This window comes from Colletotrichum gloeosporioides (assembly GCF_011800055.1).
Source record: "Colletotrichum gloeosporioides strain Lc1 chromosome Unknown consensus_70, whole genome shotgun sequence".
In the NCBI taxonomy this organism is placed as follows: Eukaryota; Fungi; Ascomycota; class Sordariomycetes; order Glomerellales; family Glomerellaceae; genus Colletotrichum; species Colletotrichum gloeosporioides.
In genome coordinates, this window is record NW_025544715.1 from 71,188 (window position 1) to 96,225 (window position 25,038).

At 53.2% G+C, this 25,038-nt stretch overlaps 9 protein-coding genes across 9 annotated transcripts; 5 read left to right on the forward strand and 4 right to left on the reverse strand.

Annotated features, from left to right (window-relative positions):
- Window positions 1-76: 76 nt before the first annotated feature.
- GCG54_00010139 (Rhomboid protein 2) lies at window positions 77-3,951 on the forward strand (the record flags this gene model as incomplete). Its single annotated transcript, XM_045410070.1, has 8 exons — window positions 77-257; window positions 320-457; window positions 513-594; window positions 667-854; window positions 915-1,073; window positions 1,986-2,235; window positions 2,295-3,411; window positions 3,463-3,951. The coding sequence occupies 8 exons, from the start codon at window positions 77-79 to the stop codon at window positions 3,949-3,951; spliced, it is 2,604 nt and encodes an 867-aa protein (XP_045260237.1).
- A 266-nt stretch (window positions 3,952-4,217) lies between these two features.
- GCG54_00010140 (putative 26S proteasome regulatory subunit rpn9) lies at window positions 4,218-5,476 on the reverse strand (the record flags this gene model as incomplete). The annotated part of the gene is made up of 3 exons (XM_045410071.1): window positions 4,218-4,859; window positions 4,917-5,182; window positions 5,209-5,476. The coding sequence occupies 3 exons, from the start codon at window positions 5,474-5,476 to the stop codon at window positions 4,218-4,220; spliced, it is 1,176 nt and encodes a 391-aa protein (XP_045260238.1).
- Window positions 5,477-6,104: 628 nt separating this feature from the next.
- Window positions 6,105-9,113, forward strand: GCG54_00010141 (NADH-ubiquinone oxidoreductase 40 kDa subunit; the record flags this gene model as incomplete). Its single annotated transcript, XM_045410072.1, has 15 exons — window positions 6,105-6,232; window positions 6,292-6,305; window positions 6,356-6,418; window positions 6,471-6,565; window positions 6,624-6,715; window positions 6,768-6,909; window positions 6,961-7,119; window positions 7,171-7,506; window positions 7,561-7,655; window positions 8,054-8,068; window positions 8,176-8,344; window positions 8,407-8,523; window positions 8,581-8,698; window positions 8,759-8,830; window positions 8,887-9,113. 15 exons carry the CDS (start codon window positions 6,105-6,107, stop codon window positions 9,111-9,113), a joined length of 1,842 nt encoding a protein of 613 aa, XP_045260239.1.
- Window positions 9,114-9,477: 364 nt separating this feature from the next.
- Window positions 9,478-11,363, reverse strand: GCG54_00010142 (putative ubiquitin carboxyl-terminal hydrolase 8; the record flags this gene model as incomplete). The annotated part of the gene is made up of 6 exons (XM_045410073.1): window positions 9,478-9,614; window positions 9,672-9,870; window positions 9,926-10,701; window positions 10,804-10,914; window positions 10,969-11,205; window positions 11,279-11,363. The coding sequence occupies 6 exons, from the start codon at window positions 11,361-11,363 to the stop codon at window positions 9,478-9,480; spliced, it is 1,545 nt and encodes a 514-aa protein (XP_045260240.1).
- A 1,306-nt stretch (window positions 11,364-12,669) lies between these two features.
- On the forward strand, window positions 12,670-13,527 carry GCG54_00010143 (Lactamase-like protein nscB; the record flags this gene model as incomplete). Its single annotated transcript, XM_045410074.1, has 1 exon — window positions 12,670-13,527. The coding sequence occupies one exon, from the start codon at window positions 12,670-12,672 to the stop codon at window positions 13,525-13,527; it is 858 nt and encodes a 285-aa protein (XP_045260241.1).
- Window positions 13,528-15,902: 2,375 nt separating this feature from the next.
- Window positions 15,903-17,983, forward strand: GCG54_00010144 (putative membrane protein C3B8.06; the record flags this gene model as incomplete). The annotated part of the gene is made up of 6 exons (XM_045410075.1): window positions 15,903-16,155; window positions 16,210-16,886; window positions 16,943-17,056; window positions 17,118-17,309; window positions 17,363-17,755; window positions 17,813-17,983. The coding sequence occupies 6 exons, from the start codon at window positions 15,903-15,905 to the stop codon at window positions 17,981-17,983; spliced, it is 1,800 nt and encodes a 599-aa protein (XP_045260242.1).
- Window positions 17,984-18,651: 668 nt separating this feature from the next.
- On the reverse strand, window positions 18,652-18,969 carry GCG54_00010145 (uncharacterized protein; the record flags this gene model as incomplete). Its single annotated transcript, XM_045410076.1, has 1 exon — window positions 18,652-18,969. One exon carries the CDS (start codon window positions 18,967-18,969, stop codon window positions 18,652-18,654), a length of 318 nt encoding a protein of 105 aa, XP_045260243.1.
- Window positions 18,970-21,233: 2,264 nt separating this feature from the next.
- GCG54_00010146 (uncharacterized protein) lies at window positions 21,234-21,703 on the forward strand (the record flags this gene model as incomplete). The annotated part of the gene is made up of 4 exons (XM_045410077.1): window positions 21,234-21,314; window positions 21,379-21,449; window positions 21,510-21,572; window positions 21,640-21,703. The coding sequence occupies 4 exons, from the start codon at window positions 21,234-21,236 to the stop codon at window positions 21,701-21,703; spliced, it is 279 nt and encodes a 92-aa protein (XP_045260244.1).
- A 516-nt stretch (window positions 21,704-22,219) lies between these two features.
- On the reverse strand, window positions 22,220-23,805 carry GCG54_00010147 (Protein SDS23; the record flags this gene model as incomplete). The annotated part of the gene is made up of 3 exons (XM_045410078.1): window positions 22,220-22,868; window positions 22,924-23,390; window positions 23,446-23,805. The coding sequence occupies 3 exons, from the start codon at window positions 23,803-23,805 to the stop codon at window positions 22,220-22,222; spliced, it is 1,476 nt and encodes a 491-aa protein (XP_045260245.1).
- Between the last annotated feature and the right edge of the window lie 1,233 nt (window positions 23,806-25,038).

Sequence of the window (25,038 nt, forward strand, 5' to 3'; positions counted from 1 at the left end):
AAAATCCACCAGAATTGGCCTGCGGAACCCTTGAGGATTCCGCGAAACCGTCGTCGGATCCGGAGAAGGCGGAACAATGGCCTCCAACGTGACGTCCTTCAGCACTCTCAGGGCCCGGTCCTACATCTTTCGGCTACCTCTTTTTACGCGCATCGTATTGCTCGCAATTGTGGCAGCATGGGCTGCCAGCTTACAACCGGCTTGGGACGTGAAGCAATGGGGCGCGTTGATCCCAGACCAGCTGTCCTTCACGTCGTGTGAGCCCCTCTCGCATCCCCTTCTGCGAAGGCCTGATTGCTAATTCTGGCTTCCGCGATAGCGTACCGAATGAATACATATCCCTTCGTGCACATTAATTTCATCCATGTTATCCTCAACCTTGTCGCCTTGACACCGTTACTGGAGCGATTCGAGGCCGAGTTCGGTACCCTGACGTCTGTTGCGCTGTTCATCGGCCGTACGAACTTCCTCACGATATCCCTGCGGTCCATCTCTTACTGAACTGTTGGCAGCGCTCTCAACGATTCCGGCTGTCGTATACGTGCTGATAGAGCGATTTCTCTTCAAGGGCAATGTTAGTGTTATGGGCGCTAGGTGAGGAAGAGAACCCAAGACTTGATGAATCTAAGAAACTTGACATAGAGACTGATGTCTGGCGCATCACAGCGTATGGGTCTTTCTGCTTCTCGGAATGGAGGCTATCCGCACATATAAGACGAACCCTTACTTGACGATTGCGACCCACTCCATTCCTACATGGACAACGCCATTGATCCTCGTTCTGGTCGTTACAGCGCTCGTTCCCGGCACGAGTTTGCTAGGCCATCTGTGTGGTGTTTTGGTTGGATATCTTTGTGAGCCACAACGTGCAAGCACCCTTCTTATTTTTTGCAACACTAACATCCTGCCTTCAGTTGGCCTCGGATATCTCAAGTTCCTGAGCCCACCGGAGAAGGCATTGCGCTGGGTTGAGTCAAAGCTGAACCTCTTGGGACGTCTGCCTCACTACGTAAGCGTCGACCAGAAGACGTATGGTCGTTTCGGTGTCTTGCCCTCCAGCAGCCACCCTCCCGGTACCAGCGCACCCATTGCTCTGGTGGGCAGCACGCAGAGACTCGGTCCTTGAAACAGGAACGCCGGACTGTACTATATATTCGATCTATTGCCCCAAGCAGACGAATCGCGTCTTGGTAGGAGTTTGGAGTTACGCTACGGGCAAAGGGGACATCATTGTGTTGATTCTGTTCCCTCTGCCAGGGGCTTCTCTTTGTAGTATATTGTAAAACGGGATTCGTCCTCGTCCATTCTCGGGGTGCGCTTAGACCAGCACTTATAAAACTCCAGGTGCTTGGAGTAGAGTTAGTCTGAAGACCTGAATGATAAGATATCTCATGGGTGTGCAAATTCTTTGGCAAAACCTGAAAGCCGCACGCCTCCCAAACATCGATGGTTAAGAGTACAACAGGCGAAAGAAGCTGAGTTGTACATTTTTGACGGGACCTTTTGACGGGACCCTGGATGTGTGTGTGTCCCTTGCATGTTCGTCGAATTGTGTTTCTCGGGCCTCAACGACCCCGGGCCATCTGACCAGGGGTAGGTAGGTAAGCTTGGCCAACGCGCTCGGATAAATGACGGGAATATTTGGGCAAAGTTACAGCACAGGCAAGGCACTCGTAGCGTACCTCACCTTACCTACAGCCCTACTGGCACCTCGGCGTTAGGTACCTTGAGGAAAGGTAAGGTACCTCACTACCTTAGCTGACAAAAGGTCAGGGGCCTAACCTCAAGGTACGAACAACCACCCCCCTGGGGATGACGACTGTTTTCAAAAGAACCATCGCGCAGACTGGTCGATCAGAATTGTGCGATTGCGCAGCTTAGTGAAGCTGCCGCAGAACGAAATCGTCATGTCACGACTGATATGTGAGGACGCAAACCGCCGTTGCTCTGTCTGGCATCGAGCAGCTCTGACTTGTCCCTAATAGCTTCGGCCCTCTCGTTGCGACGCGATCCACGCATCCTCAAGCTTCCGCCCTACATTTCTCTGGCCTGCATCCTCGGTGGTATTGCTTGGCTGTTCCTCCTGCCGCTCAACGACTACTCCCGTAGAACCTACATTTCCGAGAATGCGCTTCTTCCCGGTCAGGTACACACCTATTTCGGAGGAAGCGACCAGAACGTATTGCGGGCGTATAAGCAAGAGGTCAACTCGGTTAGGGACAAGTCCAACTACGAGTGTGTGCACTCCCATTGAAGCACCACATAGCTACGAGCTGACGGTCGTCCCCATCTAGAATTAATGACAAGCTGGAAGGTATCCTGAAGAACGTCGGGCTCAAAGTCGGTCGCCAAAACTACACGTACGAGTCGGCCGGCGACATTTACTCAGGCGAGAACATTTACGCCATCCTACAAGCCCCACGCGGCGATGCGACGGAAGCGATTGTGTTGGTAGCAGCTTGGAGGACGGTCGATGGCCACTTCAATCAAAATGGCATTCCGCTAGCATTGACCCTGGCCCGGTACTTCAAGAGGTGGTCTCTATGGTCCAAAGACATTATCCTGGTTGTTCCCCCCGACAGCAGAACAGGAACCCAAGCCTGGGTCGACGCCTACCACGACTCCCATGACTCCGCCAGAGTGAACTCTCTACCTCTTAAGTCCGGCGCCCTCCAAGGCGCCATTGCCATTGATTATCCCCAGGAACATCGATTCGAGTCCATCCACATCATTTACGACGGCATCAATGGCCAGCTTCCAAACCTGGATCTCATCAACTCTGTCGTCAATATTGCCGGAGGCCAGATGGGTATGGGAACCGCCATTCAAGAGATGTGGACGCACTCGGACAAGTACCAGGACCGTCTGCGTACTATGCTTCGAGGCATGCTGAATCAAGGCCTGGGACACGCCTCTGGCCCCCACAGCAGCTTCATACCTTACCACGTCGACGCGGTCACACTGCAGCCTTTCGGTGAGGGATGGCATGATGAGATGGGCATGGGCCGTACGATCGAAGGCACTTTCCGCAGTCTGAACAACCTTCTCGAACACCTCCATCAGAGTTTCTTCTTCTATCTGCTCATGCATAAAGAGAGGTTCGTCAGCATCGGCACCTATCTGCCTAGCGCCATGATCTTGGCAGCAAGCTTCACAATCACTGCCATTTCGCTGTGGGTGAAAAGCGGCCATCAGGAACAGCCTCCCATTGTGGTCAAGTCAGCCATCAAGTCAGAAGGCGAAGTCCCCGCGAATGATAAGCCTTCCGAAGACGCTTTGCGGGAGACAGCGAAACACACACTTCCCACTAGAGCCGTTGAGCGGGATCTATTCCTGCCACTCGGTGTCGTGGCCATCTGCCAGTTCCTGGGCGTGATTCCGCTGTACGTCTTCAACCACATGCCCGCAAGTGTAAGTTTCGACCAATCCTGAATCCTAATTTCGTTTGCTTTTCTCTGACAGCTGCAACAGATGCTTGCTGGGGCGTACACGGTCTTTTCGCTCACTAATTGTGCTCTACCCTTCCTTATCTCTTCGCTGATGACATCCGTCTACAACCCTACGGTTCAGCAATACCAGCTCATCAAGTCATTCTCCCTACTTTTGCTGGGCATGTTTCTCTCCGCTCTAGCCACCCTTAACTTCTCTCTGGCCTTTCTTGTGGGGGTTATGGCCAGTCCACTCTCCTTCATGCACCCATGGCCGCACCATCCTGCCATTCGGTGGGCTTGCGCGGCTTTCCTTCAACTCGTCTCACCTACGGCAGCTCTGTACTCCGTCTCGACTTACTTCGATATTAGCATCGGGGAGGTCCTCAAAGAGGCGGCTTTCGGTTGGGACGTTTGGGGCATGTACACGCCTGTCATCATCTGGGGTGTGTGGTGGCCTGCTTGGCTGATGGGTTCGGTTATTGTCCTCGGGAACCCTGCGTCCTCAGCGAAAAGGGCTTAGACGCGACCATTCGAGTCGTTGGCATTCAAGAAAAACCAGTGGGGCGTTTCAAGAAGAGGGCATGTTTTCAAGCATCCATTAACTCAGGACTTGCATATATCAGAGGCATGGAGGCCGTTGTTGTTTGTTTGTCATCAGAATCATTTTGGCCCACCGTCAAGGGCCAGTTTCTCTTCGTCTCTCTAATTCTAGTGGTGTACACTGGCCTTTCCTACCGACCAACATTACAGACGCCTTTTTGGTCAGCCCGTAATCTTTCCTCTTTCCTAAGCAGCCCACACATCGCCACCGGCCGTCTCGATCCAGTTTCCGAGCTGGTTAACCTGAGAGTCCCAGTCAAGCAGCCGCTGGCGCATGTTGGCAATCTGCTTCATGTCAAGAACCTTCGGCTGGACCCAAGTAATGTGCGCAACCTCATCCACCTGGTCAATATTTCCACGCAAGAGGCCCAGACTCAGGGCCTTCATGATCAAGTGCTCGATCTCGTCAGGGCGAACCTTAGTCTCCTGAGCGATGGTGCTGAAAGACATAGCGCGGTCGTGGGGCGGGCGGCGGAAGACGGCCTCTGTCAGAGCAGCCAGGTAGATCTTCTGGCGCAGGTGGCCTGCATTCTCGTTGAGGAGTTCCTTTGAGCGCATCTTGGCAGAAAGGGCCTCGAAACCTTGGAGGTCGCCACGGTTGAAAGCGAAGAGCAGGTCGCGAAACCACGAGTCCTGGGTTCCCTTGAGGGCATCGAGGATGGGGTGCAGAAGAAGCTCGCCAAAGTTGTAGATGGTGTCGGATACCAAGGCGGCGATGCTGAGGTGCAGCGCCCGTCTATGGCGCTCTTGAGGTGTGAGAGAGTTGAGGTCGATGCAGGCGAGGTATAGGAGGGCGTTGCGGTAGTATGCGGCGAAGTCCATCTTGCGCTATGGGAAATTTCAGTCAGTAACGGCCCAAGATCGATAACACCACAGTTTTCCTACCTGGTAGTAATTGGCATTCGCATCGTAAAAGGCGGCGTGGACAATGGTCTCGACCGAATCGAAGCTGTCCAGTATTCTCTCGGCCGAATCGAGGTCCTTCCTGGCGCCGTCCATATCCTCCAAGTTCAACTTTACTCTAGCAACGGCGACAGATGCGTACACCAGAGCATCTTGTGAGTTCTCGCTATCGACCTTCATCGCAACACCCTGAAGGAAAGAGAGGCGCTCCTCGTCATCTATGCCGTCTTTGTCAGCGTCCACCGTCACTGGTCAAGGTCCCATTGCTTCTTACCCTTGCATTCCGTGGCGGCCTTCAAAGCCAGATCAACGAGCTTGAGCTGGTTTATCTTATCCGCAAACTTGAGGATGAAGACCTTGTAGAAGGACAGCCGCTGGGCCTTGCTGCCTGGGTGGCTAAAGAACTGACCCAGAGCATCGGTAAGCTGGTGCCACAGCTTCCGCTCCCAGTAGTTCTCAAACTCCAGAACAAGGTGCTGAAGCTCCTCGGGGGCCTCGTCGCGCTGCTCCGCTAGGAAATCGGGAATTGTGTCGACGTTCATCTTCGTGGAGGTGGAGGTGGAGGTTGAGGTTGAGAGGCTCGTGTGGTGGGGTGGGAGAGCTTCGAGTGCCCGGGGCGACGACACAATCGAGGCTGATTGCGATAATCACAGTTTCGTTTCAATTCGTAGATACGTGGTAGAGGCGCTACTGCCTAGAAGCCGAGTGTCTGTTTTGGTGGTGCCAAACGCCGGAAGCTTCGTGGAGTTGTAAAGCAGTTGGTATGTGATGGATGCAAGCTCCGGAGCGGAGGGACGATGCACACAACGCGGCTAGCCAGCAGCCTGGTCAGTCAGCTACGTGCTGCCTACCTACCTAAGGTACCTACCCTACCTCTACCTACCTTACTAAGTTACTCTTGCTATCCGTACTCAGGACGCTTTGGGCCTGACAATCCTTACCTAAGCTGCCAAGTAAGGGACGGGTCCCGACCGGATCCATGCTACAGCCAATGGTCGTTTTTCCGATCCTATGACCAAATCTGGTCCGTGCATCCACGTGACCCGCCCGTCCGCCGCCCCGGTCTGGATGAAGCTCGCGACTTTGGAGCTTTCGACTACGCTAAAGCATTCAATCGGCAGTCAATTGGGAGGCTATCGCACTCATTCATCGCCGCCTCGATACCCGACAATGGCCTCCTTTCCGACCGCCGTGCGGTCAACCCAGAAGGTTGCGCGCAATGTCCTGAGAAGGCAGCCCATTTCTGATGTTGCCATCACCCGGACGGGCAAGCCCATCCTACGAACACAGGGCGGAAGGTAGGTGGACGGTTCAATTGTGCGGGCAAAGAGTACTGTTAACACCATGTTCTTCCTAGACACTCCCTCGGTGGTATGCTTTCCTTCGCTCGACCCGGAATTCTATCTAAAAACGAATCGCAGGACACACTGCGACGGTATTTGGCGCAACGGGCCAGGTTGGACGGTACATCGTGAACAGACTTGGTACGACGCGGATATCTTCGACAATGGCAACACATCTGACTCTTCAATATAGCCCGCCAGGGATGTACGGTCGTCATTCCCTTCCGTGAGGAGATGGCCAAGCGGCATCTCAAGGTCTCTGGTGATCTGGGCAGAGTCGTCTTCATTGTATGGTCTCCCTGCAATAGAGGGGTTCATCGCGATCAATGGCTAAATATCATGTTAGGAGTACGATCTCCACAACACCCAGTCAATCGAGGAGAGCGTCAGACATTCCGATGTAGTTTACAACCTGGTCGGCCGAAATTATCCCACCAAGTAGGTTATCTGTATGCGTGGGCACCGGGAACAATGGCTAAGAGCGCCGCAGGAACTTCTCGCTGGAGGATGTTCACGTTGAGGGAACCGAACGCATAGCTGAGGCTGTTGCCAAGTACGATGTGGATCGCTATATTCACATGTCGAGTCACAGCGCCAGCCTGGACTCTCCATCCGAGTTCTACCGCACCAAGGTCAGATACAGAATACTCAAGACAAAGGTGATGGACTAACCAGTCCAATAGGCACGCGGAGAGCAGGTCGCCCGCAGCATTTACCCCGAGACGACCATCGTGAGACCGGCACCCATCTTCGGCTTCGAAGACAACCTTCTCCTGAAGCTTGCCAGCGTTATGAACCTTTTCACTGCCAACAACATGCAGGAGAGATTCTGGCCCGTTCACGTACGTTTGAAACACGAGTATTAGTTGAAATGCGGGCCCTGACAGTTGTAGTCTATCGATGTAGGCCAGGCTCTTGAGCTGATGCTCTACGATGACAGCACCGCTGGCCAGACTTTCGAACTCTACGGCCCCAAGAACTACTCCATGGCCGAAATCGCTGAGTATGTCGACCGTGAAATCTTCAAGAAGCGCCGCCACATCAACGTTCCGAAGAAGGTCCTTCAGCCTGTTGCCGGCCTGTTGAACAAGTTTCTTTGGTGGGACGTCATGTCCGCCGACGAGATCGAGCGTGAGTTTATTGACCAGGAGATCGACGAGACAGCAAAGACCTTCAAGGACCTCGGCATTGAGCCCGGTGACATCGCCAAGTTCACCTACCACTACCTGGTAAGACCCCGTGTGAGGTTTATCTGGAGATAGCCGATACTAACTATGCTGAAGCAAGGATTCCGCAGCGGCAACTTCTACGACCTTCCCCCAGCAACAGAGAAGGAGAAGAAGGAGGAGCGCAAGTACCTGCACGTTCTTGACGATCAGTAAGCCTGGATTCCATTTGTTGGGGAGGGATTATTCTGGGCCAGCAAGTCGTTTAGTGTGTAAATATTAGTCAGCTAGACAAGTTGCAAAAGTCGAGGAATTCATGTACAGTCTGAATACGTCATTTAAGAGTGCAAGTCTAGACTGCGGCCGTGAGATTGTTCGTAGCGGCAATCGTCGAATGAAGGTTTGCGGTGCCAGCTGATTCGTTGAGGCTGCTACGCTGGGTTTTGACGCTCAAAATAGGGTCCCCCACCCTCCTTTTGCCGTTTACCTCACGCTGCAATTACCAAAACTCAAGTGCTCACTTGATCCACCACATCGCTCTCGTCAATTGTCGAGCCGTACTGACCTGAAGAAGCGGATCCCTCACTGAACGTTGACTCGATATGGACAGTGACGACGAGCCTCTGTAAGTCATTTGTTAGAACCGTCTGAAATTTTCTCTCCAAACGCCACCCCACTAATCAAACGCCCCTCAAAAAATCATGGCAGAAACCGACTAATATCAATCAACAGCACCCTCTCTTCTCACGCTCTTGCGGCCCTGGCTGAGTTCAACGCCGAGAAAGATGCCCATCAGGAAAAGTTTGAGAAGCTCCAGGCGCAAGCCGAGGCCAATGCTGCCGGCGGTGCTCCTCTGTCCATGGAGGCTTTCACTGAAGACTGGAACGAGTCGCAGTTTTGGGTACGAATCATTGAAGTTCTCATTTCACTCAACGTCGTACGTACTAATTTTCTGGTGCGCAGTATTCCGACGAGACTGCAAACCTGATCGCCGGACAGCTCCTAGAGGGTGCTGGCGAAGGCATGACCATTGGCGTTGTGTCTGCGCCCAGCGTGTTTGTTGCGTTGCGGAACTTGCTAGTATGGTTATCAGGGACAGCAATCCTTTTGCAGGCGCGTGACTAAGTCTGGGAACAGAACGCGCGCGATCGCACTCTGGGACGGCCTAAGGTTTTGCTCCTTGAGCACGACATGCGATTCAACGTTTTCCCCGAGTTTGTCTTTTACGATTTCCAGCAGCCATTCAAGCTTCCAGGTGCGTCATTCTCGACCACAGATTTGTGAGAGAATAGTGTTTTGATATTCGATGATTCAGTTGAGCTGAAGGGCGCGATTGATCGCATCGTTTGCGACCCCCCGTTTCTCAGCGAGGATTGCCAAACGAAAGGTACGAAATCCTAAACCATTCTTAAGCCTCTGAATCGCTTTCTGACAATAATGCAGCCGCCATGACGGTGCGGTGGATGATGAAGCCTAACACCGCTTCTAAGGGACGAGTAGTTGTCTGCACAGGCGAGAGAATGGAGAGTCTCGTCAACAAGGTTTACAAAGCACTGGGCGTTAAAACCACGACTTTCGAGCCCAAGCATAGCAGAGGTCTTAGCAACGAGTTTTACTGCTACGCCAACTTTGAGTGCAAAGACTGGGAGTGGAGGAATGAGGCTAGTTGAGGAAGCAGGAGGAGCGCTTTTCTCTTGGCTTTGGACGAGCTCTCATTACAAAGACCAAACAATTCCCCCGGATGTGAATTGAAATAGTAGTACAATTCGCTGGTTTCTCGCTGTTCTATACAAAGATGGCCTTTCCCTGGTCGCCAGGGGATGTGATGCCAATGCTTGCCATCCAATGCGTTTGATGTCTGCCAAAGACCCAAACCTAATGTTGATGCAAGACCGAGATTCTTTCCAACGCCGACAAAATGCTAGTCCTGACACCTTTCCCGTTTTTCAGACTATCACCCCCTGCCAACGCTCCTCCTTATCGAACGCCGTTCATCATATACTCGGCGTAATATGTGCTCTTTCCCGATGAAGATTACGAGAGGGAGCGGATTATGTAGAAGAGTAGATAGGGTTGGGCACTAAGCACATCCGACTTGGAGGCCATCTCGACCTTGTGGTCGTTGAACTTGAACCACTGGTCGCCCACCCGACAGTAGGACACGTAATGGCCTGGCAAAAGGAGTTAGTGCTGGACTGCAGCTGCATTGTTCTCCGAAAATTACTTACCAGTGTCGATTTCGCCGACATGGACGACAACGCTAAGTAGGTCGTATGTGCAGGATCTGCCCAGCTCGTGCGCGTCCTTGGCTTCCGTTCCTCTGCCTCTGCTCGTATATGGCAGCATATTGAGCTGCAGTGGAAAGTTGACAACGGTGTCAATCTTTGACGGCGCCCTGTCGTGGCGGCCTTGCTTGTACTCGAAGCGCTTTCCAACCAGGTTAGTGGTATACAATGATGGCTCAAGCAAGAGCCGGACTGACCTTCAGCTGAATGGCAAGCACGTTGGGCAGACGCTTAATACTGGTATTCCTTCGTGCTTGCTGCATGCCGTTGCAGTTGTGGCAGCGGTACTCGCACTTGTCGTACTTGACGTACTCCTCGTCCAGACATTCTTGAAGTGTCAGGCTCGGGATCTTCTGGCCGCCCTTTTTCCTCTTATGAGCAAGGTTTTCGAGTCCCAAGCTGAGATCGAGGAAAGATTGCACGGCGTTCGTCACACCGCCGCAGTTTTGGCACGTCGTGGAGCTTTGAAGCTTGCCATAGAATGTCTGGTGGATGATGCAGTTGCAGGTATGCTCGCTACCCGTCTCCGGCTTCTTTCCATCCCCATTGCGTTCATGTAGCTCCTCGGCTAGGAACTGGAAGAACTCGTGCGCGTCCTGTTCCTTGGTGGTTACAAGGTTTTCAAAAGCCTTTTTCTCCGAGATCCAGAATCCAGACAGGATGCTAGCCGCTGTAAAGCCATTGGTATTCTCAACTGCATAAAAGTCCTGAAACATATCGTCCATGGCACAGCTCAGGCAGTTTGTCAATTGGCAATCGTTGCTCTGGTGTCCATCACTCAGGTAGAAGTTCCGCAGCATGGGGTTGTGAAGGAAGCTCTGCAGCACGACGTTCTGATAGCAAGTAGCACCAGCGTTGTATATGCCACGCAGGCCATTAGCCTTGCAGGAGGCGGTTGTCGTGTTGGTTGAGATGTATAGGGGGTTGTCCTTGATGCTGTCGGAGAACATCTCATCATGCTTTCTCTTGCGGTCTGGCACTCGTCAGCACTCGTCTATATTGGCTGTCTCTCCTGCTATCCATCCTGAAACAAGTGTGTGGGTATTCAACGATCTCTTGTAGAGATTCAGCTTACTTGAAAAGGTTCCTGTGCCCATCTTGCGTACACGCAGTTCCTCAAGAGTGGGGTCCCATACTAGGTCATCACATATTTGACAGTAGAGAGCCCCGCTGCGGGAATCAACATCTGACCAAGTCAGTAAGTGGCAAAGGAGCAGGGTAGGTAGAAGAGGGAGCTAACAGAAGCGGTGCTGCTTCTTTGTACCGTGCTTGAGACGATCGTCCTCGGTGACAATGGTTGAGCACTGCAGACAGAGATAGTTGGATGTGAGGGAAGTAATCGCTTGTCCATCAGGATTCTTAGATGTTTGAGGCACAATTGGAGTTCCCTCAAAGATGTTCTTCAATATCATCTTGTAGTGAAACACGGATGAGTTCATGACATCCTGTGACTGGGAGAACAGTTTCTGAACATGCTCTAGTGTCGGTCAGTATTGTCTATGATTTCACAGCAGCGCGTCTAATTCCGAATGGAGCAAGGGTCTACGAACCACAGCCAAAGACCGGTGTGCCTGGAACTGGCGACTTGACCTTAGCGGTCTTGGGGGACATTGGTGTTGTTGGTCGCGCGGACATGTTGTTTGTAGTTGACCAGCCAGGTCCTCGGCGGACTTGAGCCTGTGTCTTTGAAGGAAACCCCTCAGGGTTTATTTCTTTTTTTCTTGTTCTGTTCACCGATAACAGCGATAGGGGTAGCTTGTCGTCAAAGAGTTGCGACAGCTATGAGAAAGTTGCCTTGTGATGGAGAGAAAAGTCTCAGGGCAGTAATGATGGGGAGGAGGGTGATCGGCAGCGCAGGTCGGAAGGCGACCACAACGGCAGGGAATCTGCGACGACACCAATTGTTAGCTTCAAGGATACGAATGTAGGATGGTAAAGCCGTAGCAAACAGAAAACGCATTCACCTCCGTCAACGGCCAACACAAGGCTACTATAGGCTTGCTGGGGATGGGCTGGCAGCAGTTAATCGTGATGATGAAGCTGCTCAAGACACTGGTTCAACGGCGCAAGCCAAGTGTTGCAGGCGGCAGCTTTGCTCGCGAGGCGCCGAGCCCAGGGAATCGCGTTCGAGACGTCGTGGCGGCGGACAGAAGCAGTCGCGGTCTGCAGCAATCAGACAGCACCTGGAGATCGCCAGGACAGGACAGAGGGCGAGCAATTTGGGGGATTTTGGACGATCCCTGGAAGATGCAAAGGTCGAAGCTGGCGCCGCGTGCACAGACGAGAACACTTGCAGGCCGTCCTTTAGCCTTCGTACCTTAGCAGAGACGGGCGCGAGAAGCACCTCAGCCAACAGCATTAATTCCACCTTATCGGCACCTGATCGGGGGGACCGCCTCTTATCGATAAGAACTGAGGTGACCTTATCCGCCTGCCGCCTCGCCCCTGAAGGCAGATATCATAGAGGTTGTTCCACTGGCGCCCAGGGAAGTTTTTAGTGGGGGTGTGATCAGCCCAAGGGCCTGAAGGAGTGGTTGTCACTGGCGATGGAAACCAATGTGATGAGGTAATCCTGCGACCCTTGAGGGAACCAAGTCAGCCCGACCTAAGGTACCTACCTACCTACCTTACGGTGCTAAGCTACTGCCGGTAGGAGATTGGGCGCCTTTCGTCTCAGCCAACCTCGGCATCTTTGGCTGCAACCCCTCGATTGCGCCTTCACTCATCTGCACGGCGACTTGATTTGCCCATATCCAAACAATTCCATCGCGGATCATAGGGGTTGAAAAACACATAAGACGACGGGACAACAATGCGGGGTCTGCTCCGAAGCGCATTCTCAAATTGCATCTCCAACGCCGGTCTGTGACTAAGACGACTGCACAGCTTCGCCCCTCCGAATCGCAAACATCTCGGCTCTGCTTACAGCCACAGCGTCAAAATGGCAACGAAGCTTGTCTCTCTTCCCGAGGTCGAGCGCCTGAGTCCCGTTTGTGTACGCATTCTGGGCGGAAACCCGGGGAAATTCACACTGCAAGGCACCAACACATATCTGCTCGGCCGGGGTAGCCGCCGTATCTTGATCGACACCGGCGAAGGCTTGCCGTCATGGACTGCTGCTGTCAAGTCCACTCTGGAGCAAGAAGAGGCGACCATTGAGACGGTTCTGATCACTCACTGGCACCGAGACCACCAGGGTGGTATTCAGCAGCTCTTGGAGCTGTCGCCAAATTCCAAAATCTTCAAGAACCAGCCCGAGGAAGGCCAGTCGGACATTACGGACGGGCAGAAGTTCGCCGTTGATGGGGTCAGCCTTACGGCTGTCTTTACCCCCGGGCACACTGTGGATCACATGGCTTTCGTCTTGGAGGAAGAGGACGCCATGTTCACGGCAGACAATGTCTTGGGGCAGGGCACAGCCGTATTTGAGGACCTCGCCACATACCTAAATAGTCTGGAGAAGATGAGGCACCTGTTCAAGGGCAGGGCGTACCCAGGCCATGGGCCGGTGATTGACAACGGCCCATCCAAGATTATGGAGTATATCAACCATCGAAAGACCAGAGAGGAGCAGGTCATCCGAACACTGCGATCCAAGAGAAATGTCGGTCCTGACGGAGGCCCTTCAGACACTTGGACACCCATGGAGCTGGTCAAGGTTATTTACCGTGATGTTCCAGAGGAGCTGCATGTCCCTGCGTCCAGCGGAGTCATACAAATTCTCGAAAAACTCGAGAGGGAAGACAGGGTTTCACAGAGCGGCGAAAGATGGACGTGGAGGGGCCATCCGTCGTTGTAAAGTACGTAGAGACTCATAGAGTCCTAAGCAATCCGACGGGCTTTAGCGGGGCATCGGGGCCGAAGACGGGAGCCCGCGGCCGCGAGATGGCCTGTCCAAGGTCGGGCAGAGCGTGTCTTGACCGTCCCTTAGGTAAGAAGATGAGGCATCGAAGCGGGGACACCGCGCGCTGCCAGGAGCTGGATCGTATCATGGTAGAGTCACAATCCGGACGTTTCCGCGACGGAGACGGAATGTTCAATAGAAGGCCCGTAAATGTCAGTGTTAGTAAGTCGGCAGGTTTTGTGTGTGCGTGATTACCGACTTTTCGCGCGCCTTGTCAAAGGCTGGCGTGTTCTTACATGCTGCCAAAGCAGTGCCAACAGACAGGCAGACAGACAGACCGACAGACAAGGCATTCGGAAGGTTCGGACGAGCCGGGCTTCTACCTTGTCTTGTGACGGGGCGGAACCTCAGCACCTACCTACCTACCTACCTACCTCACCTTACCTTACCTACCTTACCTAGGTAAGGTACACTACCTTAGGTAAGGGATGACGTCCAGCGCGTGGCCAGCGAGGGTAACAGTGGGGCAAAGCAACGCTTCTGGAGTCCTGGACGGGAGCTCCAAGACGACGCGTGGGTAAGGTAGGTAGGTAGTTATGCAGTAAGTTACCGGCGTGTACTCAGTACCTCGCTGCCGTGAGTCACAACACTTGAAATACGTTACGTGACGTCGCTCTTGGAATGGTGATGTGGCGGTCGGTGCTGGAGTCAAAATCTCACCCACCACTTCTTCTTGTCCTGTTGGTGCTGTGCATGTTGCAGACGGACTCGCAGCAGGTAGACATGTAGAGTAAATCACAGCGGCCTGCGATCCCGTGATCGATGCGGGTCGGACTCCGACCTGAGTCCGGATTCCACGGGAGACAAGAAGAGGGTGCCGGTAAGGTTGGGTGGGGGCTATCCAGGGAGGGCGGGATCACGATTTTGATGGATGGATCGGACGCAAGGACTTCGCGGCGTAGTATGTCTCCATACGCACGGCTAAGCGAGTCGGTGAGAGAAAACGGAGGAGAACCGGATGTTGCATCTCAAGACGCCGGGTGGTCCATTACGAGCGCCGAAGAGCGTGTCTGGAACGGACTTTATCTGGTGTCCTCTTTTCCTCCGTTGCTGTATATAAGGAGCCGTCTTGGCAAGTTTTCAGCTCTATCTTGGCTGAGCTCCATCTGCGACAACCGATATCACGTACAAAGTATGTTTGACAAGAACTGAGGCTGACGTGCTCCGAGTTGGACGGGTCCATTTGAAATCGAAATCGAGACGCCGCCCACCTTCGGTACTTGGCGCCTCCCGCATCAGCCGGCATTCCGTTGATGATTATTAACGGCATTGCAGCGTCTCTGGCTAGGCATGAGCTCTCACATGGCTGACCTCTGCGCGCCGCGTCCCCCACCCCGCTGCGACGACAGTGGACAGCTCAGCCGGCACGCGGCTCGCAAAGATGCAGGGCTCCCCGCCCTAACCACACTCAGCTTAGCGTCTACTGCATAGTACTGCGTAGTAGTGAGCGGGCAGCAGGCATCGTGATTACCTTCCATTACCTTAAGGCAGCCAGCCCATGCACACAGCAGCTCATCCCTGTCTGGTTCCCCCACTTGAGAGGAAAGACGAGGAAGAAAAAAGATTTTAGGATCCAGCTGCACTTCACACCTCCACCGTTTCCGCGCCGGACAGCACCCGCCAATTCGGGTCGGTGGGTTGCTTGCTGTTCACGTACTTCACCTTACGTAGGTAGGTAACCCAACCCCTAGCAACGCGGCATCTTCTACTTTCTTCGCCGACGTCCACCGCATCCCTCCGGAACCCTCGGAGTCGGCCTTTGTCCTTTGGTGCCATCGACTTACACACCAACATGCAACCCAGCCAGCCCTACTCGGCCTGGCCTCACCTGTCCTTGAACGCCGACACCTCAATTTTGGCAGTCACTGCCTCCGCCGAGTACTGCCCAGAAGCTACCTAGCTACCTTGATGTGCCTACTTTACCTGATCTTGTCACGAGTACCGTCTCTGCAGCATGCCCAAAAGCCCGTCGCGAAATATGGGCTTATCTCGGCCTCCGCTCCGGCGCTGTTCAGCTCTTGCGTTTGTTGCCTCAATCCACATGCCGCAGAGTACTTGTATTCCGGCTTCGCCCTTCCTGGATCCGTGAAGCTATCCCACTCCACCTCATCTCTCTCACTTTCACGTAGAGCTGTTCTCGGGAGCAAACCGCGTGAGCCCCAGCTTGCTGAATACATCATACGGAATCCCGAGGTTCGATTTGCGCCTACTTAGAGCTGGCAGCAGCTCTCCCATCTCTTGAGCGACATCGACACTTTCCCTACTCCCAAATGAAACAACCAATCGAGAAGCTCACCACACTGGTGGTGTCAGGCCTCATGCCCTTGGTCTTTGCCCATGGTGCCCATCAAGACGGCGGAGACGGCATGTCCACGAATATGGGCATGCCCCACGGCGCCGCAGAAGAAACCAAACCCAACGATAGCTATCCACCAACCTATTTCGCGCTCGCAGATCATGCCGGTGTCATGTATGCGCACATCGGGGCGATGGTGCTTGCCTGGGTCTTCATTCTGCCAGTTGGTGAGTCTGCAAAGGTAACGCCGAGAATGCGACGCCGACTAATATGCCCTGCAGCCGTCATGCTTTCAATCGCGCGCTCACGGTATACGCTGGCCCTCCAATTTGTCTTCCTTGCGGTGAATGCGCTTGGCGTAGTCCTGGCCACGGTCTACAACGCCAATACCCCCGATCTGTATCCTAACAACGCTCATCACAAGCTTGGCTGGCTGGTGACCTGGGTCGTGTCGGCACAGGTCTTAATCGGGCTGCTAGGAATGGCTGCCGGCGCTTCGAGTAGCCGGACCCTTGAAATATACAACAAGAACCAGTACCAGTCCTTCAGTCCCATTTCCACAGCCGCCATGGCTGAGCACCACCGCATGAATGGATCGCCAATTGCCAACGAGTACCGACTGTCTAATGACAGCGGACAGGGCACCGAGCCTTGTACCGAGTCACTTCGAAGCCACTCCCGGTCCCCCTCTTCGAACCAAGTCTCTCCGCGCATCTCTGATGTCCACCGCAAAGAATATGTTGAGGACGACGACGAATTGGAGGACGGTCTACCCATGCCTATGCCCACTGTCAGCCACGAGAACAAGGCCGGCTCGCTAATCGCGAAGGTGACGGGAAAGATGTCTTCCAGAGTGTGGAAAGGTCTGCTCTTCGTCTACAACTTTGTTGACAGGACCATCCTACCTCTGGGCTTCGCTACATTTTGCTTGGGCATCGTGACCTACGGGAGATTCTTCGTAAGTGCTGAAAAGCACTACCGTGCACAAAGTATGTAAATGCTGACTCGAAGTAGGAGGGCAATGGGATCTTTAGCGGTTTGGCGCATTGGATCAAGGGTGGAATTTTCTTCTGGCTTGGTTTGCTGACCCTCGGCCGGTGGACCGGCAGTTTCGGCGAACTCGGATGGGTGAGTTACGGCCCGTTTCCGGAGGCCATCGGCCCCATTTTGCTGACTTGTGGCTCGACAGGCGTGGAACGTTCGGCCGAAACAAGCCGACGGCAAGTGGCGGCCCTCGGCGGAATTCGTCGAGAGCGCCCTCATTTTCGTCTACGGCTCAACCAATATTTTTCTTGAGCATCTCGGAAACTGGGGAGGTGAGTACAGCGCCCAGGACTTGGAGCACATTTCGATCACCGTCCTGTTCATCGGTGGTGGATTGGTAAGTTTGGTCGCAGTCGCTTCGAGACGGGGTTTGCTAACACGCGACAACAGTTTGGCATGCTCATCGAGTCGAGCCGCATCCGCGATCTCTTGAACACATCCGTTGTTGATGCCGCTGCAACCAATCTGGAGCAGACATATGACGACGAGGAGCGCGAAATCCTGCAGCCCCCGAAGCAATATGGAGTCTCCATCAACCCCATTCCGGCGCTCGTCATTCTCCTCCTAGGGATCATGATGAGCTCGCACACCCAACACTCGATGATCTCAAGCATGGTGCACAAGCAGTGGGGCAACCTTTTGACGGGTGCTTCGTTTGCGCGAGGCTTCACCTACGTGATCATGTACCTGAAGCCTCCCAAGTCTGTTCTCCCGTCTCGGCCTCCCACGGAGCTCCTGGCCGCTTTTGGCTTGATCTCTGGTGGCATCATCTTCATGGCTAGTGTGAGTCGCCGTCTTCCTCATTCTTCCTCTCGAGATTTTCCAACTAACGAAATCCAGGCTAGCGACACGGTCGATGGAATGATCCATTACGAGCTTGATGCCATGTTCATGTATGCTGTGACCATGGGACTGGTGGGTGTCCTGATGGCATGGGAGATCATCGTCCTTGCCATCAAGGGCTGGGCAGTGCGCAAAGAGGCCGGCAGGCAATCCTACAGGCTCGCTTGAACGCCTTGCATCTACAAGGGTACGGTGGTGGTGATGATGATGATGGCAGTGTGGACCGCTGCGCGACATTGCGACGGCGCAGTTATGGACGAGTGCGATAAACGATATTGGTGCCCTGGTGTGTGGTTTGATTTTGGTCCCTGATATCCAGAGATACCCCCTTATACTTAGAAGGCCAAAGCAGTTGGCAATTTTAACGATGATCATGTATACACGATGCCGCATTTGATACCTTGGTTGCTCTCATGGTTGTTACTAAGCTTACTTTACATTTCATGGGTTGTCCCTGGTCACGCCTTCGCCTGCCGATCTTGAAGTGCTCTCAACACACTCACTCATGACTCCGTTCACGGCTTCCTTCTGAGCGCAGCAACAATATCCCATCCTAACCCTCTGTGGTGGCGCCTTCAGCTGGCTCTAGTTGATGATCGAGCGGGTCCTGGCTGAAGCCTCTTGAGGCTGGATCGCCGCCACTTTGTTGTCCTGCTCTGGCCCAAGCTCGTCACGCAAAGAGCGATACTCATTGCTTGGGGTCATTCTCGCGATGCCATGTTCGTGCGTGTGAGCAGGCTCTGGCGATGGGTCAAACGAGAACGCGTGACTTTCCTCCCCTTCATTGGGCGCGCTTCCCGAATTCTCGGCTATAAACCTCCCTAGCCCTCCCATCTTCAACCCGAGGACTTCTTCCTCTTGCTCTTCTCCTTCTTGCTGCCTTTCGCCCTCTTTTTCTCAGGTTGCGCTCCCTCCATGTCGACGTCCTCATCCTCAGCGACGTCTGCAGCAGCAGTCATGGCAGCGGCGGGACGCATGACGCGCTGCTGGTCGGCAGACGGGTACAGCGCGGTGCCTTGCTGCAGGGCGTGGATGAGGAAAGGCAGCGACTCGGCCTTGAAGTCGTCGGCCTCGCGGACCTTGTCGAGGTCTTCGGCGAACTCTTGTGTGGTGCGCTGCAGGTAGAAAGTCGTGAATTCCTGGGAGACGGACATGATGACTGATGTTTTTGTATGGAACGGTAGAGCTATTTTGTTGACCTGGGATTTGAGAATTCTTTTATGGGCAGTTGATGAGGTTAAATTTTGGCGACTTTGCAGCAAAGCTTACTGACGAATTCTGCTAGGTGAAAGATTTGACATACAGTGTGAAGTCACCATGTTCTTGACTGTCCAAACCACTACAGACTTTGAGAAGGTTCGGCCGAACCAAATCAATTCAGCCCATTCCTCAAGTTTCGTCCACGCAACATGGTGTCTGATGAATCTGTTTGTTCTATTTAGCCTGTTATTTCAAGCCATCCGACGCCCAAAGCCGTCTCGTCGCCTCTCTATGACTTATGAAAATACAATGATTAGGGACTTAGTCAACGATAGCGTCGAGAGTCATATGAACATCCGATATGGTGTAGTGGCCAACATGATGCCCTCTCATTCGTTGAGAGGTTAGGCATAGCCCCGAGTTCGATTCTCGGTTTCGGAACACTTTTGCTCTCGTCACAGGCGGGCTTTCTAGTTCTCATACCTTAAGCGACAAAACCCCCTCCCCCCCTCCCCCCTTCAATTCAACTTTTCGACGCAAACCCTCGTTGCATGCTAAGTAGGATAGATGTGCTTTGACTGATAAAATTGACTAGGTTGGGTGGTCGTTTCTTGCCATTCTGTTTGATTTCCTGGCATGAGACGAACGGTTGTGAGATTGGACAATGTCACAATCTTAATATGCCCTCGCACATCTCTCCCGAATCCCTGATCACCTCCATCCAGCCTTGAATTTTCCACCAAGCTCGGACCCGGATTCCCAAAGCGGCATCCAACTGCCAGCGCGGGGAGCCCATGAACGCTCCCCCTTCTCGGAGCCATCATCTCGTGAACCTCTAAAACTCGCTTACACCTGGTCTCTTAAATAAACCGTCGGCCAGACGCATAAGATTGGCACTGCTTTTAAAGTCAACAGAGACGAGGACTTCTTTCTGCATCATCATCAGATGCTTTTTTATTTTTTTTTATTTTTTTACCAAAGCAAGCCGCCTCGGCAGAACAGAGTACGACGTGAGGCACACGAACGGCAACCGCCTCCCGCGACTTGTCCGCTCCGGTGCTTTCCCCGATGCAGGAACTCGTCCTTGGCCAGCACATTCCCCGACTGTAACCCCGAACAAATCGTCAGAGTCGCATTCTTCCCCGCAAACCCCGGATTTCGAGCTCCAAGCGGCGGTGCTGGGGAGAAGCTGGATAACACACACCTCCCCATCCAGTGCCAGGTTTCCTTCCAGTAGGGCGGATCCCCCCTCCTTCCTATCACCGTTGTGCCTGGGTGATGATGCCGGCCCTGTCCCTTGTGGCAACTAATCTTTGATTGCCTGTGGAGAAGCGTCGTTGTGGCGTGTGTGAGCTTTCTTAGACGAACCTCTGAGAACTGGTTTCTCCCGCGATGCTCCGTAATGTCACATCAGTCGAGCTGTCCGGCGTCTAGTTTGGCCTCATGATCTGCAATGCTTTGTTCTTCGCAAGGAAACCTTGCTGTGGTGCTAGTCGACCTAGCTGTGTTGTGCTGTCGAGGTGTTCCATGTCTATCTAGGCATGCCCTCGTGAAGGCGAGCCTAAGGAACATTTGTTGTGCCAGCCAAAGTCTATCTATCAAGCGATGATAGAAACCCTTAAATCTGGCTTGTGTAGCCGTAACCAAACCTGATATTCCGATTATCAACACTTACATCGCATGTTACAGTTTTGTCGAAGTGCCATCTTAGTCTGTTCACTCACAATCTGCTGAATGCAGCCACACGATTCTCCTCTGCTATATTCTCCAGATTCTCCATATGGAAATATCACCGACATTAGCCTTGTCTCTGGAACGTCACATCCGCCTGGGGTCGCTTCAGTCCGCGATGACCGCCTTGGCGACCTCCTCATCTCCTCGACCCCGCGCCTCCGTGCTCCCCGTCGGCTTCATGTGAAAGAAGATTGGTGTTACTCGCAAGCGGAATGTGAAGGCAGGAATCGTTGGTTCGACGAGGAGTTTGCGGGGTAGCCGACTTAGCAAGATGTCATGACTCTCTGGAAGATCAGGTACGGAGAGAGGGGGAGAAAGTGAGAAGAGACGGTGGCTAGATAGAGAACGTCTATATAAAGCCATGATGGTCTTCCCCGGAATGTCGTGATCAATCCACTCGATTGCACAACAATCTTATCTCTTACTTCAAACCCAACCAAGATATATATACTTACTCTCAGGTCGATCCGACCCACCAGCCAACATGCAGTTCAAGACCGTTGCCGTTGCCTTTTTCGCCAGCCTTGTTGCTGCCCAGGACCTCTCTGAGCTCCCCGACTGCGCCGTATGGTCTTTTCAAAGCGATTGTTCGCTGTCACGGACGACTGACTGATCCTCTTGATTTCCAGGAGCCCTGCTTTGTCGACAACTTCCCCATCTCCGGTTGCGCCTCTCAGACCGACTTCGCTTGCATCTGCGCGTAAGTAACGCCATTAGACAGAAGATTACGCAACACAAAACCGCTAAACTTTTCTTGCAGCTCCTCTGCCTACAACTCGGCCGTCACTAGCTGTGTCCTTGGCGCTTGCGGTTCTGCCGACGTGTAAGTGTCTCCCCTACCCCTCGGCCGACACCGTCCACAATGGCCTCTACTAACATCTGTCAACAAGCCTTGCTGCCCTCAACTGGGCTACTACGACCTGCAACTCCGTTGGAGTGCCCATTGAACTCTGAGAAAACACTGCGTTTCAAGGCCCACAAGGTGCACGTCGGTAGGCGATGGAGATGTTTGGATGCGCCTATAAGTTAATGGGTGAAACAACACGTACATACCTATCCCATTCGATTGAACCGTCGAACTACAGGCGCAATGACTAGTTGCTCCTAGGCAGTTGAATGCACTACTTTTCTCCCTGGCTTTAACCTAGGTATTATCACATTCAGGGACTCGGCAAAGCAGAATAGTAGCACCGACCACCTGATTTCGTCTCATGTCTCACGGCTGACCGGCACTGTGAACTAAATATAGATCCCCTGTATTGGGAATAAGAGCTTGCAATGCTCTCCTAATTTGGATCAACTGCAAGAGTTCCGGCCGTCTAACGTAAAGCATAAACTTCAGCTAACTCAAGCTCCTGTCAAGTGATCCCATGCGGCGAAACCCATGAAACGCCAGTCGTAAAACCCCATCAACACACACCCCATCCACTTCAACATCCTTCCCCCGAAGTAGGTTGCGCTCGATTCCCCTTACCGGCGCAGATCAAGGCTTGGTCTCGAGGAGTCGAGACTCGGCCGGATGGAGCTGCTTGAGCTTCTACGGCGTCGCGCTCGCTGCTCGCCTGGATCCGAAGGCCGCAAGCCAGACGACTTGGCGAACATATTCAGAATATCAGTCAAGGAGATGACGCCAGTGAGCCGTCCCGAGAGATGAGCGCCGGGCATAGCGGCCGCAGGCACAACGTTGTGTACCACCTGCGTAGGTAGCGGCGACTGCGGCGCCGACCCCGAGCTTGGCACCAAGACGCTTGACGTCGTCGGGGCCAGCAGGGGTGTCGCGGGCGCGCTCGGGCTGGGGGACGCGGACTCGACCACCCACATGCGGTGGGATTGCGTGGCGACCAGTTTCGCGACGGTGTGCGCCAACGTCGAATAAGGGTTCACGTAAAAGACGGGGAATGAGTCTCTGCCGTGCTCAACGCCGCGCTCGCTGAGGATGACGGAGATGAAGTGCATGCAAGACGACTTTAGGAGGGGCGCATCGGCGGCGTTCGTCAGATGCTTGACATCTACGCTGGAGATATTGCCCACAACATTGTGGCCGTTGTCGATGACAGCAACGCTCGTCAAGCCTTCGGCGTTCATCAAGGCCAGCGCGTCGCCTAGTGGGCTGTCGGAACTACAAGGGGTCAGCTTTGATTAGAAGAAAAGGGTAAAGCTTGGAGGCTGCTCACTTCACCGCCACGATTTGCTGGGTTCCAATGCCCAAATCACGCAGGATCATGGGGTATAGCTTGTCAATGGCAGGAAAGTTGATGCCTTCGTTCCAGAAGAACTCTACCAGTTTGAGCTGACTGAGAATACCGATTACGTCGCCGGCAGGGCTAGTCACAAGAACGCGGTGAATTCCGCTGCCAAAGACTTCGATGGCCTTGTCAAGCGTCTCGTCGAAGGGCAGCGTAATGAGCGACTCTTTTCTGCAGAGGGGTTGTATATCGCGCAGGGCTATGCTCCGTCCTTCCCGGGCCTTCGTTGCGATGTCATCGTATATGGATATCTGCTCCTCATCGGGCCTTGCCAATCCGACAACTATCAGCAGGTATGTGTTGAGATCGTTGTAGTCGAAAGTGGAAACCGCGGTCTTGGAAGATGCATGTTCTCGGATTAGGACAACGTTGGAGGGGCTTTGCTTGACGAGAATCTAGCGAGGTATTAGAAGTTGACACAACAAAGAAGCTGGGTTTTGGACGACAGACCATAGAGGCCTCCTCGATGCTGGAGTCCAAGTCGACCCATTTGACATCGTCTTGAGCGACGAGCTCGTTGACGGAGACGTCGCGCCAGTCGCGGCCTGCGAAGCGCGGATTGGAGTGCTTGTTAGCTGCCGGAGGGTGGTTGAGGAGCTCTTGAACGGCGGCCTGGGTGAATGAAGGGTGACGTTGGGCGCGAGGGGAGCCCGGAGCGTTTCTGAGGTTCTCAGCGAAGCTCTGGCGATGAGCGTGTGTCGATTTGTGCAAGCTCGTCTGGGAGGGAGTTCGTTGGGGGACGGCAGGGGGTGAGGTTGCGACGAATGCACTCTCGTCCTTGTGCGGCGCGGGTGCCGCTGCTCCGTCCATTGCTCTACACGAAGGGCGTCACTTGGAAAGAAATCAGGGTGATGGATTTTCCAAATTGTTTGGTTACGTCGACTCGAGGCTTTGGGAAAGTTGCGAGGTAGCTTGTGCTGTGCTTGCGGATTCCGCGTCGGATAAGCAATGTGTATGGTCGTCCAAAGCTGAAGATCAGGTATGATAGTCGCAGAAAGAGGGAACGCGGGAGCGACGGTGGCTGAGCAGAATGCTGGCGAGGGTGTCGAGAGACGAGGGGTGGCCAATGCCAGGCCGGCTGATTGCGACTTCAAGGCAGCGTTGCCGAGACTCGGTTTATTACTGCGTGCCTCAGAGCTGGAGCTGGAGGTGATGACGGTAGAAGCAGGTGCACCGCCTTAATTACATAGAGCTACGGGTTGTATCCGTACGGTGAGGTGGTAATTGAGGGGCAACGGCACGGCACCCTACCCTGGGTCTTGCGACGCAGCAGATGGTGGATGTTGAAATGGGCCGGGCAGGGGATGCGATTATGTACAGTCCGTTGCGTTGACGGCGTCCGCCCCCGACTTTGACCCGGAAGGAAAATTTTCCGCTAGCCTAAAAACCACTAAATCGCCCTAAACTTCACACCTTCATAGCTCTATGCGTACATAATACGTACGAATAAAAAATATATCAATTAATAGCCCTCGATTAGGTGATTATAATAATATCTTTTTTTTATACGTATTACGTACGTATAGAGCTATAAAAGTATGAAGTTTAGGGTAATTTAGGGGGTTTTTAAGCTAGTAGATACTAAATATAATACTAAAAAGAAAAAACGAAACCCCTAGCGCGTTATATTAAACTATCTGTTTAAAAAACCCCTTAAAATCGCCCTAAACTTCACACCTTTATAGCTCTATACGTACATAATACGTATAAATAAAAAAGATATTATTATAATCACCTAATTAAGGGCTATTAATTAATATATTTTTTATTCGTACGTATTATATACACATAGAGCTATAAAGGTATGAAGTTTGTAGCGATTTGGTGGTTTTTCAGCAAAAAGCCCCTTTTTTTGCCTTTTTTGGGCCACAAAGTCAGGGGCGGACGCTGTCAACGCAACGGACTGTACCTATGACACGAGGATCCCGGAAGCAGTATCACTATGGGATGGTAGTACCCGGCTCGACTCGAGTAAAAGCCAGGAGGGATGGGTGTCCTGAAGTCGGATGATGGAACATAAAAACGATAGATTCAGAATCGTGG